Source organism: Trichechus manatus, unplaced genomic scaffold, assembly GCF_000243295.1.
Source record: "Trichechus manatus latirostris isolate Lorelei unplaced genomic scaffold, TriManLat1.0 scaffold00036, whole genome shotgun sequence".
NCBI classification, from domain to species: domain Eukaryota; kingdom Metazoa; phylum Chordata; class Mammalia; order Sirenia; family Trichechidae; genus Trichechus; species Trichechus manatus.
In genome coordinates, this window is record NW_004443972.1 from 3,219,208 (window position 1) to 3,232,584 (window position 13,377).

General features: G+C 36.2%; 1 protein-coding gene across 7 annotated transcripts in view; it reads left to right on the plus strand.

The window, feature by feature from the left end:
- Window positions 1-13,377, plus strand: part of MBD5 (methyl-CpG binding domain protein 5) — a 154,585-nt gene that overhangs the window by 98,381 nt on the left and 42,827 nt on the right. For 6 of the 7 annotated variants that reach the window (XM_023730371.1, XM_023730375.1, XM_023730374.1 and 3 more), the window contains one exon: window positions 11,439-12,464. In XM_023730371.1, the coding sequence (XP_023586139.1) occupies window positions 11,439-12,464 (1,026 nt within the window). The remainder of the gene's footprint in view (window positions 1-11,438; window positions 12,465-13,377) is intronic. The other variant, XM_023730377.1, reaches the window with a different exon arrangement.

A 13,377-nucleotide genomic window follows, 5' to 3' on the forward strand; every position in this document is an offset into this window, starting at 1 on the left:
AATCCACCAGTAATATACATTTAAAACAACTTGCAGTTTTTTAAGAGAGACAAATTTCAGCATTTAAGTGGCTCCAGCCCATGTCCCGTGCTGCTGCAGTCTGGGAAGGAATTCAAAATCAAGAGCCTTTGGCTGGCAAACTGCATCAGATCCACACCTCTTTGGGCCTCTTTACTACTGCCTGCCTGCTGACTCTAACAAAAACACTATAAGTAACCCAGGCTTCTGCAGAGGACTTAGATCTTGCCAGTGTCCACTCAACAACCCATCCCTTCTGCAGCCTTGCAGTTTTTCACAATTTTCAAAGAAAAAGATTTAGACCATGCTGCTAATCAACAACTGGCCCCTGTTGTTGTTAGGTGCCGTCAAGTCGATTTCAACTCATAGCACTCCATGGAACAGAGTAGAACTGCGCTGTAGGGTTTTCTTGGCTGTAGGGTTTTCTTGGCTGTAGGGTTTTCTTGGCTGTAATCTTTACAGAAGCAGATCACCAGGTCTTTCTCCCATAGAGCCTCTGGGTGGGTTTGAACTGGTAACCAAGTGACCCCCTACCTTCCTCCAATACGTAAAGTCATTAAATACACTTTAACTTTGTCATTTTAAAATGCTTTTTATAGTTTCACACTTTTTTCTAATAAACATTAAATCAGCTCTTATTAGCACATGAAAATATAATCCTTTGAAGGGGCAGAGTGTGGGTTTGTACTAGAAGAAAAAATAATTAAAACATTTATTTGTCTTAATTCTTACATACATACATTGACTAACAAGAATATAAATAAACCTATGAATAAATATATGTTCATGGATATTTATATGTATTTTTTAAAACTGGAAAAGAAAATATTTTCTTTCAGCACAAAATGCATTTGATTGAAACTCAGGATAGCCATTAATATGGTAGGTATAAGAATATGAAATAGACCACAAAAGACTTCAAAGCGGTAAAAGACTGCAAAGTAATAAGCTCTTTTTTGTTTTTTTCCTATGTATTAGCCACATTCAAACCTGTATTAGGTTTAACACACTGGGAACATGCCAATAAAGAAAATAAAGGGAAGTTGCCATTCCCCACATTTCCTAATGAGACTACAGATGCAGAAAGATTACAGTATGACCACGATCAAGGGTGGGTTTTACTATATAGATTAGCCCTCTCAGGATATGGGGAGTTTCGTTAAGAATAATCTTCCAGTCTTACAGAGACCAATAATAGAGTGAAGAAAGATGTAGAGGCTCCTTAAAGGTTGTGACTGAATATGCAATAGTTACTATTGAAACTTTTTCCACCCAAAGTTTTAAATGCCCAGATTTCATCCCCAGTTGATGCACAAGGCTTCTAGGTGAAAAAGTTGCCCTCTGCTCATTTTTAAACCAATTTCCCCACAATATTAAATTCTTGATTGTGTGATAAAAATCTGGCTATTCTTTTCATTAAATTTTTGCAAAGTGAACCATTTCTTCTTTGCTGTAAGATATTTTTACTACAGACAATGTCTTGCTGTTTAAAAAGGTTTCCTACTTTCAGGGTTACACCACTTATTTTGTTTACAGATTCCAGGTTTAATGTTTCCTTGTGTACAAAAGAAGTTAAAATATGTTTTATTTTAGACATTGAATCTGTGCAATCAATGGCCATAACAGAACTCAGAAGTGGTGTAATGTTTGCTGATTCAGTGATCTATTTTGTAACTTTCAAGAAATAAATTGCCCCAGTGTGTAAATTGGGAGAATTTTATTCCATTCCAACACACTAAACCAATACACTTATAAAGGAACTAGAAATCCTTCAGTTCTCTGGGAAATGAGGAGCCCTGGTGGTACAGCGGTTAAGTGCTCCTCAGCTGCTAACCTAAAGGCTGGTGGTTCAAGCCCACCAGCCACTCTGCAGGAGAAAGATGTGGCAGTCTGCTTCCGTAAAGATTATAGCCTTGGAAACCCTATGGGACAGTTCTACTCTGTCCTATAAGGTCGCTATGAGTTGGAATCGACTCAGAGGCTATGGGTTTGGTTTGGTTTTTCTCTAGGAGATAACCTAAGCTGTTATCCACTAAAATCAAGTGGTCTGAAAACATTTAAGCAATTCCTAAAAGTACTCAGATTCTAGGAAGTACATTAATGCTACAAAAATTTAACTCATTAAAAATAATGCTAGAAAATATTTCTATGGTATCATCAAAATGGATTTCATTTCCACATGCATGTAGCACTAAAATTATAAATAATTTTCCTACTAAGAACTTACAGCAAACATTAATGCTAACCAAGCAAAGAATAAAAATTATTTTCTAAGAGGTATACTTCTTGCAGATTCAAAGTAACAGCTCCCCTTTTTAGAGATTAAAAGTGGAACTAGCCAACAGAACTCTGAGGAGTTGCTGAGGTACTCCTGGGGTTGGAGCTAGTCCGCAGAAGTTCGGAGTATCTGTCCAAGACCCGTGGGTACAGGTACAAGGACACAGTATTCATCGCAGATATCCCAGAGTAAGGCCCCTGTGCTGCACAACTCCGCAGGGATAACTTTCACACTATAGTCTGATAAATGTGCTCTCTGAAGCACAACTCCATAGACTATTCCCAACGGAGCTGAGCAACTCAGAGGCCTGGTGCTAAAGCAGTGTTTTTCAAACTATTTTTTACTTCTTCCCACAGTAAGAAATTAACTTACATTATAATACAGTAGACATACACGTTTTTATTGTATAACTGAAATAAAAGTTTAATGAAAATACTTATTACATGTGATTCACTCTGATATATTCTATCCCATTTTATCCTATCCATTTTTTTTTTTTTAATGACATTCATAAGGCACTGAAATGATTTTATCATCTGGTAACAGATCATGACCCAGGACTTGTAAATATAAATAACGGAAACAGTTTGCAAAAAATAATACCCTAGATATAAAATGTATACTATTTACTTAAAAAACACTGGTTGGGGCCTACTAAATTGACTTCACAGCTGCCTAATAGGTCTGAACACTGTCTTGGAATATTCATGAGGTAATTCAGTAACTATTTATCGAGCAACTAGTGTATGCTAGGCACTGTTCTGTTGTTGTTAGGTGCCATCCAGTCGATTCTGACCTATAGCAACCTTATGTACAACAGAACGAAACACTGCTCGATCCTCCCTCATCCTCGCAATCACTGAGCTGTGGTTGAGCCCATTGTTGGATCAACTGTGTCAGTCCATCTCATAGAGCGTCTTCCTCTCTTTCACTGACCCTGCATTTTACCAAGCATGATGTCCTTCTCCAGGAACTGGTCCCTCCTGATAACATATCCAATATACGTGAGATGAAGTCTTGCCATTCTCGCTTCAAAGAGCATCCTGGCTGTACTTCTTCCAAGACAGATTTGTTCATTCTTCTGGCAGTCCATGGTATATTCAATATTCTTTGCCAACATCATATTTCAAAGGTATCCTTCAGTCTTCCCTTATTCATTGTCCAGCTTTTGCATGCATATGAGGTGATTCTAAATACCATGGCTTTGGTCAGGCGTACCTTAGTCCTCAAAGTGACATCTTTGCTTTTTTAACACTTTAAAAAGGCCGTTTGAAGCACATTTGCCCAAAGCAATACACCGTTTGATTTCTTGACTGCTGCTTCCATGGGTGTTGATTGTGGATCCAATTAAAATGAAATATTTGACAACTTCAGTATTTTCTCCAGTTATCATGATGTTGCCTGTTGGTCCAGTTGTGAGGATTTTTGTTTTCTTTATGTTGAGGTGTAATCGATACTGAAGGCTGTAGTCTTTGATCCTCATCAGGAAGTGCTTCAAGTCCACTTCGCTATCAGCAAGCAAGGTTGTGTCATCTGCATATCGCAGGTTGTTAATGAGTCTTCCTCCAATCCTGATGCCACGTTCTTCTTCATATAGTCCAGCTTCTCAGATTATTTGCTCAGCATACAGATTGAATAAGTAGGCTTATTCAATGGTGAAAGGATACAACCCTGATGCACACCTTTCCTGATTTTAAACCACGCAGTATCCCCTCGTTCTGTTTGAACAACTGCCTCTTGGTCCATGTGCAGGTTCCTCATGAGCACAATTAAGTGTTCTGGAATTCCCATTCTTTGCAATGTTATCCATAATTTGTTGTGATCCACAAAGTCGAATGTTTTTGCATAGTCAATAAAATACAGTAAAACATCTTTCTGCTGTTTTCTGCTTTCAGCCAAGATCCATCTGACATCAGCAGTGATATCCCTTGTTCCACATCCTCCTGTGAATCAGGCTTGGAATTTCTGGCAGTTCCCAGTCAATGCAGTGCTACAACCACTTTTGAATTATCTTCAGCAAAATTTTACTTGTGTATTATGTTCATGATATTGTCAATAATTTCCTCATTCTGTTGGATTACCTTTCTTTGGAATGGGCACAAATATGGATCTCTTCCAGTCAGTTGACCAGGTAGCTGTCTTCCAAACTTCTTGGCATAGATGATTGAGCACCTCCGGCACTGCATCCATTTGTTGAAACATCTCAATTGGTATTGGTATTCTGTCAATCCCAGAGTCTTATATTTCGCCAATGCCTTTACTGCGGCTTGGACTTCTTTCTTCAATACCATCGGTTCTCGATTACATGTTATCCCCTGAAATGGCTGAAGGTCAGCCAGTTCTTTTTGGTACAGTGACTCTGTGTATTCCTTCCATCTTCTTTTGATGCTTCCTGTGTCGTTCAATGTTTTGCCCATATAATCCGTCAGTATTGCAGCTCGAGGCTTGAATTTTTTCTTCAGTTCTTCCAGCTTGAGAAATGCTAAGCGTGTTCTTCCCTTTCGGTTTTCGAACTCCAGGTCTTTACCCATTTCATTATAATACTTTACTTTGTCTTCTCAAGCCACCCTTTGAATCTTCTGTTCAGCTCTTTTACTTCATCATTTCTTCCATTCGTTTTAGCTGCTGTGCGTTGAAGAGCAAGTTTCAGAGTCTCTTCTTCTGACATCCATTTTGATCTTTCTGGCCTTTTTATGACTTTTTGCTTTCTTCATGTATGATGTCCTTAAAGTCATCCTACAACTCATCTGGTCTTTGGTCATCAGTGTTCAGTTCTTCAAATCTAGAGATGGTCTCCAAATTCAGGTGGAATATACTCAAAGTTGTATTTTGGCTCTCATGAACTTGTTTTAATTTTCTTCAGCTTCAGCTTGCACTTGCATATGAGCAATTAATAGTTTACTCTGCAGTCAGCTCCTGGCCTTGTTCTATTATTGATATTGAGCTTCTTCATAGTCTTTTTCCACAGATGTAGTCTATTTGATTCCTGTGTATTCCATCCAGTGAGATTCATGTGTATAGTTGCCATTTATGTTGTTGAAAAAAGATAGTGAAGAAGTCGTTGGTCTTGCAAAATTCTATCATGTGATCTTTGACATGGTTTCTATCACCAAGGCTATGTTTTCCAACTACCGATCCTTCTTTGTTTGTTTTCTAGCACTGTGGATAAAACAGTCAACAATGGAAGGCTACAAAGTTAGCCGTAGTAACAATCTAGAAATACATCTTTCTCTGCTCATAAAACAAAATAAAAAGACTTCAAACTGGAATATTAATGATGCACTTTAACCATTACTTTAATGCATGTTTAGAGAACATCAGTCCTTCCAAGCAAGAGACTTCTTTGTTCAAGATGTGTTTCCTCACAATAAATATTAAGAAAAATATGATAAAAGAAATATTTTTTAAAACTTTGTTACTTGAGTCAACAGTGAAAAATCTCAAGCATTTTTTATTCCAGCTGTTTTCAGAATAATTCTGTGTATTATAATGGAAACAGAGCATGATCAGTAGCAAAAAGAAAAATCATGTCTCTTTTTTTCTGATTCCATTGCCACCATAAGACTAACCTCCTTGACACAGTCATAACAGCTCAGACATCCTATTCCAAAATTCCAGCTATATCCCTTCCAAGTAGTCCCTATTTGTGCCCAAGGCTTCCTCTCTATTGCTGATAAAGGAATGGGATTTAGGAATGTATACCAGCATCCAAAGCAAGGAGATAAAGATTGGTATATTTTTGTAAATATACATTACCATGCCCTGTTACTAAGTCTTTATGAAAATAATGTCTTATTGGAAGATCTAGACATCTCATAAAAGTTATCTTTCAATTTATTATTATTTTTAAAAGCAATCCTTTAAATATAGAGGAGAAAGTTTCGCTATTTCCATCAGAATGAAAAGGGAATTATATTAGACTTGAAAAGGTTATGATATTTTCTCTTGCCTCTAGAAGCATTTGTTTTTATTAAGGATTACCATTGACCCTGTTTGTAATTAAAGTATACTTGCCAAAGCAAATGATAAAAGTCAAAAATGGTAAAGGATTACCTTCTATATGACTCATTTCTTAGGTTCTTGGATTTCATGGATAAAAATCAGTATTTGGGGCATATTGATTTAGAAGTTTTCTTAAATAAAGCAGTGTTCATTTCAGAGTTGGAGATATAGATCAAACCGGTATAATGACATTTTAAAACAACGTTGTTAGTCTATTTGCTCTCTCTATGTACAAAGACACGTATAACTGTTAATATGTAAGAACCAGCCATATAAGAGTTTAGTATAGTATGAACAATGACTTTTTTCAAGCAATATTGATGACCAGGAAGAAGAGAAGTAAATCTAAAGAGTTACACACTACTCTTGTTTTGAAGAACAATTTTAAAATAAGACAGATAAAACATCTAAAAAATTAAATTACTAATAAGAAAATATCCTATAAAATGTTACTGATGCTATTGCTGTACACCTGCACACCATAGATTATATGTGTGTGTAAAGAGTACTGTTTAAATCTGGAAAACTATCCCACTGTGCAAGCTATCACATCATTTCCTCATTGAACTAGGCCATCTCAGTCTCTGATTGGAAGTCCAGACACATGATCCCTTGCCAGAAAAGTTTATTTGAGTGACTTTCCAGTCTTCTCTCCCTCTTTAAAAACAACAGAAACACTGAGAAAAATAGATTAGGCCAATTCATGGTGCTGCTGGCTGGTGTGAAATAATCGTTTTTTTCCAATTAAAGGACTTCTCCAACTTACTAACTTGTTCCAGGCTCTCAGCTCCCTTTTGGTTATAACTGCTAAATGCATAGTGAATAATTTGCTTTTTAAAACTCCTAGCAACTGTCCCTTTTATTTGATTATGCACAAAACATCTTGGCTGCAAAGAAATTCAATTTTAACAGAATACATTTTTTCCTACATGCTTTAACATCTAACAGATCATAAGGTTTTTATGCAGAGCTATGAAGTAGGTTCACCAGAGAGTGCCTGATCAAGATTAGGTGGTTCAGAAATACGCAATCTCCAATCTCCCCCCTACCCCCAAGCTATAAAAATTCATACAAATTCAGGGTCTATCTCTTTTAATGGCCCCAAGCATAAATGAATCACTGTAAGAACTCATAGAGTACTTTGTGGTGAACCTCTCCCTCTCTGTAAGGTGACTGAAACTCCTTGGAATTCCTGAGAGCCTTCTAAAGTAGCTTCTCTTCTTCCAGCCATGGTCTTCTCGCCAGTGTCTTTTCTCCTGGCATTGGGCTGATACACTGAAGAGTTTATTTTTCTCCACAAACAGGTGTTTCTCTCTTTCTACACACACACACACCACATACTTGGAATCAAATCATCTGATTTCTAGAAGTTGAGTGCAAGTTTTATGATCTTCTTAATAGATTCATTCAACTAACATTTTTTGAATGCCAGTCACGTGTCAGAAACCGTATTAGGTCTTGGAAATACAGGGGAAGATAAGAAATGACCCTCATTTTTACTGGTTTAGAAAGAGGATTTCAGGTTTCTCCACGGCTTGACTATGGCAGCAGGTTTGACCATGGGATGGGGGTGGGGGAAGTGGGAAAGCAGTGCACAATATTTTCAGTCATACTTCTTTGCTTGGGGAAGCAGGACTCTACTACCCTTTCATACAATTTACTATCTCCTTTCTCTTTTTTTTTTTTAATCACTTTGCTTCTACTTAGAAACCGTTTCTATCTCCTTTTCATCTTAAATTCCAGATTAAACGTTACCACTTTGTAGTTTTCCTTGACACCTTCAGTTATTTAATTGTCCCCTTGTTATATACCTGTCTTAGCATATTGCATTATAGTACATGAGCTAATATATGAGAAGAGCTTTAAAGTTGCCTGGCTTATAGTAAGCTCCCAATAGGTATATATTTGAGACAGAAAAAGAGAGACAGGGAAATTTATGTATTTATCACTTTGCCTAAACTCTAGAGTTATGCAAGAAAAGGCAGTATTTTTTCATATTTGTATCACCACTTCTAGATGTTGTCTAGCAAAGTATACCTGTTTGTTGAATTGATTCGTTTGAAAATTAGAGGAAAAAAACAGGTTTTAATATATATATTACCTTAAATAAGCCTGTGGTATATTTCACCTTCTTGTTTGTAAGGCAGAAATATACCCAGAATAACTATATTTTCTTTATCATCATTCCTCAAGAATATTTAGCTGGAGAACTTTTAAAATAATGTTGTCACAAAATGGCTACTAAATATAGATGCTTGTCTGTTGCAAATGAAAGATAATAAAAAAAGTAATAACCTCTAAGGAAAACCTTCATCTACAAAGCCTTGCCATGTACACACTAGAGCATTTTAAGAATGTGCTCTGACTGTGGTTAGAGAAATAGTGATCTGTACATTTAAATATGTCATTATTATTTAACAGATAGGAAAAATGCCAGTGATAGTGATTACTAGTAAATAAGACTTTTTATTAGCTTATTTAAAAAGATGGTTTTCAAATGCAAATAAATGCACAGTAGCTATTCATGGAGATAGCAGCAAGATTTAAAAAGCAGTGAAATGTTTAAGGTGTTGATTGTTTTATAACAAATCAGGATTAATATTTGAAGAATTGTATACCATATGCCTGCTTCAGCATTTGGTATGTCTTCTTACCCTGGTCTTTGTGAACATAGTCATTATTTCATATAATATTTCATAAATATTTATATATTTTCAAAGATAGTTTTTTAAAAAATCTCATTCTTTAAATGAAATGCTGAGAGCTCATTTAAAAAAAAAAGCACACCATGACAGCTGGGAAAAATTACAAAGTATTGCTATAGAGATACTCTATAAGGCATGTTGAATATTCTGATTTATACTTACACACCCTTACTACTATTACCACACTGCCGCTACTAACTATGACTACTAATTACAATCATGATGATAATGATAACTCCTTTTATTTGTATAGCCTTTTCCACACTACAAACCTTTCACTTCTGTATTTTTGATCCCCACAATCGTGCCAATGATGGAATTTTTCCTAAGGAAAAAATTCAAAGGAGAGAAAACATATGCCGGAAGATATACATCCCTGTGTTATATATAATGATGAAAAAATCAAAATATAAATGCCAGAATAGTTCAATAAATATGGTCAATCCATATGCTACAAGGTAAAAAATACAATGCAAGGTCAAAAAGGAAGATGTTTGTGTTATTCTGTTAGGTGAAAACAAGAAGAATGTAGAATTATATTTGTACTATCATTACAACTAAAAAAATGTGTGTGTATTTGGACAAAGTCTCAATGGTAACATGGACAAATATAGTTTGTTATGATGGCACAGCCTAACAGTATATTGTTTGAATTATTTTAGATTTTCAATGACACTCCACTTGTTCATCTTGTCATATAGGTTTCAATTTAAAAATGAATGCATATTTTTATAATATTAACAAAATATTTGTGAAAAGCATATATTACATAAAAGAATGCATCTCTTTGGAGGAAGACCTTTCATGAAAAATGATTGTTGTTAATTGCCATTGTGTGAATTCCAACTAATGGTGACCCCATGTGTGCAGAGTAGAACTGCTCTATAGGGTTTTCAAGGCTGTGATCTTTCAGAAGCAGATCGCCAGGCATGTCTTCCAAGGCACCACCTTGAACCACCAACCTTTCAGCTAGTAGTTGGGCAACTAACCATTTGTGCCACCAGGGATGTCTTTTTAACAGAATGTGATTCTTATCTCACCCCCCCACATTGTGCATCTGAATCCCCGAGGGAGATTCTAAAGAATACTGCTGCTAATGCTGAACCCCGAGATGAGTTTCAACTGGTCTGGGGTAGAGTTCAGGCATTAGTATTTTTTAAAAGTTCTCCAGGTAATTCTGTTGTGCAGCTTGGGTTGAGAACCACTAAAACCACTGTAATAAACAATTGACATTTCTATATTTTCAAATATTCCCTGAATTTTCATTTCTAGCATAAGAGTTTTAAGAATATAGGCTTTATAATAAAACTTCACTAATTTGGAAGAAGACTGGTATGATTTAAGGAATCATGAGTATAAATTATCTTTATACTATCAGAGTGACAAAGATTTTAAAATAATGATAAAATATAGTATTGGTAAGAGAAATGAGCACTCTCATGCACTGCTTCTAGGAATATAAATTGAACGTATATTGATCAACTTTACTGGAGGCAGTTTGACAATGTATCCAAAGCTTTTAATATATGTAAGCCTTTTGTCCCTGGAATTCCGCTTTTAAGAATTTATCCTCAGAAAATAATCGGGCAAACTGGCAAAGATATTGTAATAAAAATATTTATCATGGTGTTGCTTACAATAGTAAAGATTGGAAGCAATCAAAATATCCACAGCTGCCAGTTGATTAAATTATGTCATATCCATACATGATGCTAGTAAAATGGTTCTGCAGTTATTATGAGTTAACATAGAAAGATATTCACAATATGTTGATAAATGAAAAAGTTACAAACCAGCGTTTATAGCATAATTCCATTTTTGTTTACAAAATGTGTATAAATTTGCAAGATGTGTATATATGTCTGCATATGCATATCTATGGAAAAAGCACAGAAAGCTATACATCAAAATATTAGTAGTTGTTATCTGCACAGATACTTTTTTTAATTATACTTTTATTCATGTTATAGTTTTGTTTTTGATTGTTTTTGTTTTGTTTTTTTTTTTTCACTAAGAGCAAGTACTAGTTTTATAAAGACCAAAAACTTTTTTAAAAAATGAAAAAAAGCAAATTATTTTGAAAAATGAAGCCTTGTTAGTTTTATCAATACCAATTTGAATGAACAAAAACATAGATTCCCCATCTTCACCCTGTCTGGCTGTGAGAAACAAGCTAGTGGATAAGTAGCAACAGTTATCTTTTAAAATGCCAAAGTTCTTAAATATTTTTTATTTTCAAAGTAGGTTAGAAAGTATAAAGTGAAACTTTTCCCATTAACAGATGTCAAATCATCTCAGATTACAATTGACCTAGTTAAAATTGGTGAAGGTGCCATGTAACTAATTAATTGAAATAGGTCTCAATTCATTTGTATAAGGTGGTCTTCCTTAATATCCATAATTAATAAGTGTGGTTTTTTGTTGTTGTTTTTTAGGCTGTTCAGGACCATCATCCTCCATAGCCATAGCTGGCACCAATCATCCTGCCATCACAAAGACAACATCTGTTCTTCAAGATGGCGTCATAGTCACCACCGCAGCTGGAAACTCGCTGCAGAGTCAGCTACCCATTGGGAGTGATTTTCCTTTTGTTGGCCAGGAGCACGCACTTCATTTTCCATCCAACAGCACGTCCAACAACCATCTTCCACACCCCTTGAACCCCAGCCTCCTCAATTCTCTACCTATCTCTTTGCCAGTGAATCAACAGCATCTCTTAAACCAGAATCTATTAAATATCCTCCAGCCTTCAGCAGGAGAAGGCAAGTCTGAGATCAACCTCCACCCTTTAGGTTTTCTCAACCCGAATGTAAACGCTGCTTTAGCTTTTCTCTCCGGTGACATGGATGGGCAGGTATTACAACCTGTTCACTTTCAGCTCTTAGCAGCCCTGCTTCAGAACCAAGCCCAAGCAGCTGCCATGCTTCCCCTGCCATCTTTCAATCTGACCATCTCAGATCTTTTGCAACAGCAAAATACCCCTTTACCCTCATTAACACAGATGACAGCCCCACCAGACCATTTGCCAAGCAATCAGTCAGAGAACAGCCGAGCTGAGACCCTTTTAACCAGCCCCCTGGGGAATCCTTTACCAGTCTTTGCAGGCAGTGACACTACTTTTAACCCCCTGTTCCTCCCAGCTGTCACTGGGGCCTCAGGATTAATGGCCTTGAATCCCCAGCTGTTGGGAGGTGTCCTGAACTCGGCATCGGCCAACACGGCTAATCATCCAGAGGTTTCCATAGCAACCTCCTCCCAGGCAACCACTACCACAACCACTACATCATCAGCAGTGGCAGCACTGACTGTCTCAACACTTGGTGGGACAGCAGTGGTGTCAATGGCAGAAACATTGCTGAATATATCTAATAATGCTGGGAATACACCTGGTCCAGCTAAACTCAACAGTAACTCTGTGGTGCCACAGCTACTTAACCCTCTACTGGGGACAGGTCTGCTTGGTAAGTTAAATATTTTCACAAATTTTTACAAAAGAAAAGTTTTTCTAATTCTATTTTCTCCTTTTTAAAAACTCCATTTTGTCACACTTTTTAAAAATGTTTTTGTTATGTCACAGCTTGCTTAAGGAACTAAATATAATAATACCCACACACATTCATAACTGTACAAACATGAGGATGACTTTTTCCTTTTCCCCTATTCCAGCAGTACTAAATATCATTCTAATCTGCTTTCTCTTACCTTCTAATTCTGATGCCACCTAAACCTAACCTACCCATCATTCTCTTAAGCCAAGTAGAGTCTTATTTTTCAAATAATAAAGTTCAGGCACATCTAAAAAATAACTGATGTGAATTTTAGTTGGTGTGGCATCACAGGGTTAGTATGAGCAGCTGCATTGTGGATGGGAACAGTCTGAGGAAGTATTTTCCAGGTGAACCCTAAATAAACAAAACTAAGTGCTTATTCAGCAAGATGAGCAGCAAGGCATAAAAACACTCAAAGCTTGACCAAGTTCAAGAAAACAGCCCCAGTAGCTACTGCTAGAAGATTTCCTCAGATAGCATTATTCTTTAGAACTTTGTGACTTAAAAACAAAGTCATTCATGCAACTATCACAAAAAAGTTAGAAAGTCATGTCAAGCCTACTCAGCTGACTGATGCAGGTAATCATATATATAAAATGCATTACGGGGATAGTGTCCTTAAAGGCTGGAAACTTGTCAAGGGCATCTTCAATATATTAAAATTTAAAGTAATATTTATGTTTCCTGACTTTATGGACACCTTCATAATATAGTATAATTGCATCTAGTTGGCGTTGAAATCAATGAATTAAATCTAAAAACCATTCCATGTCTACAAATTTGAAGTTTCAGGAAAGTTTCTATGACATTATCCTCAAGATAATTT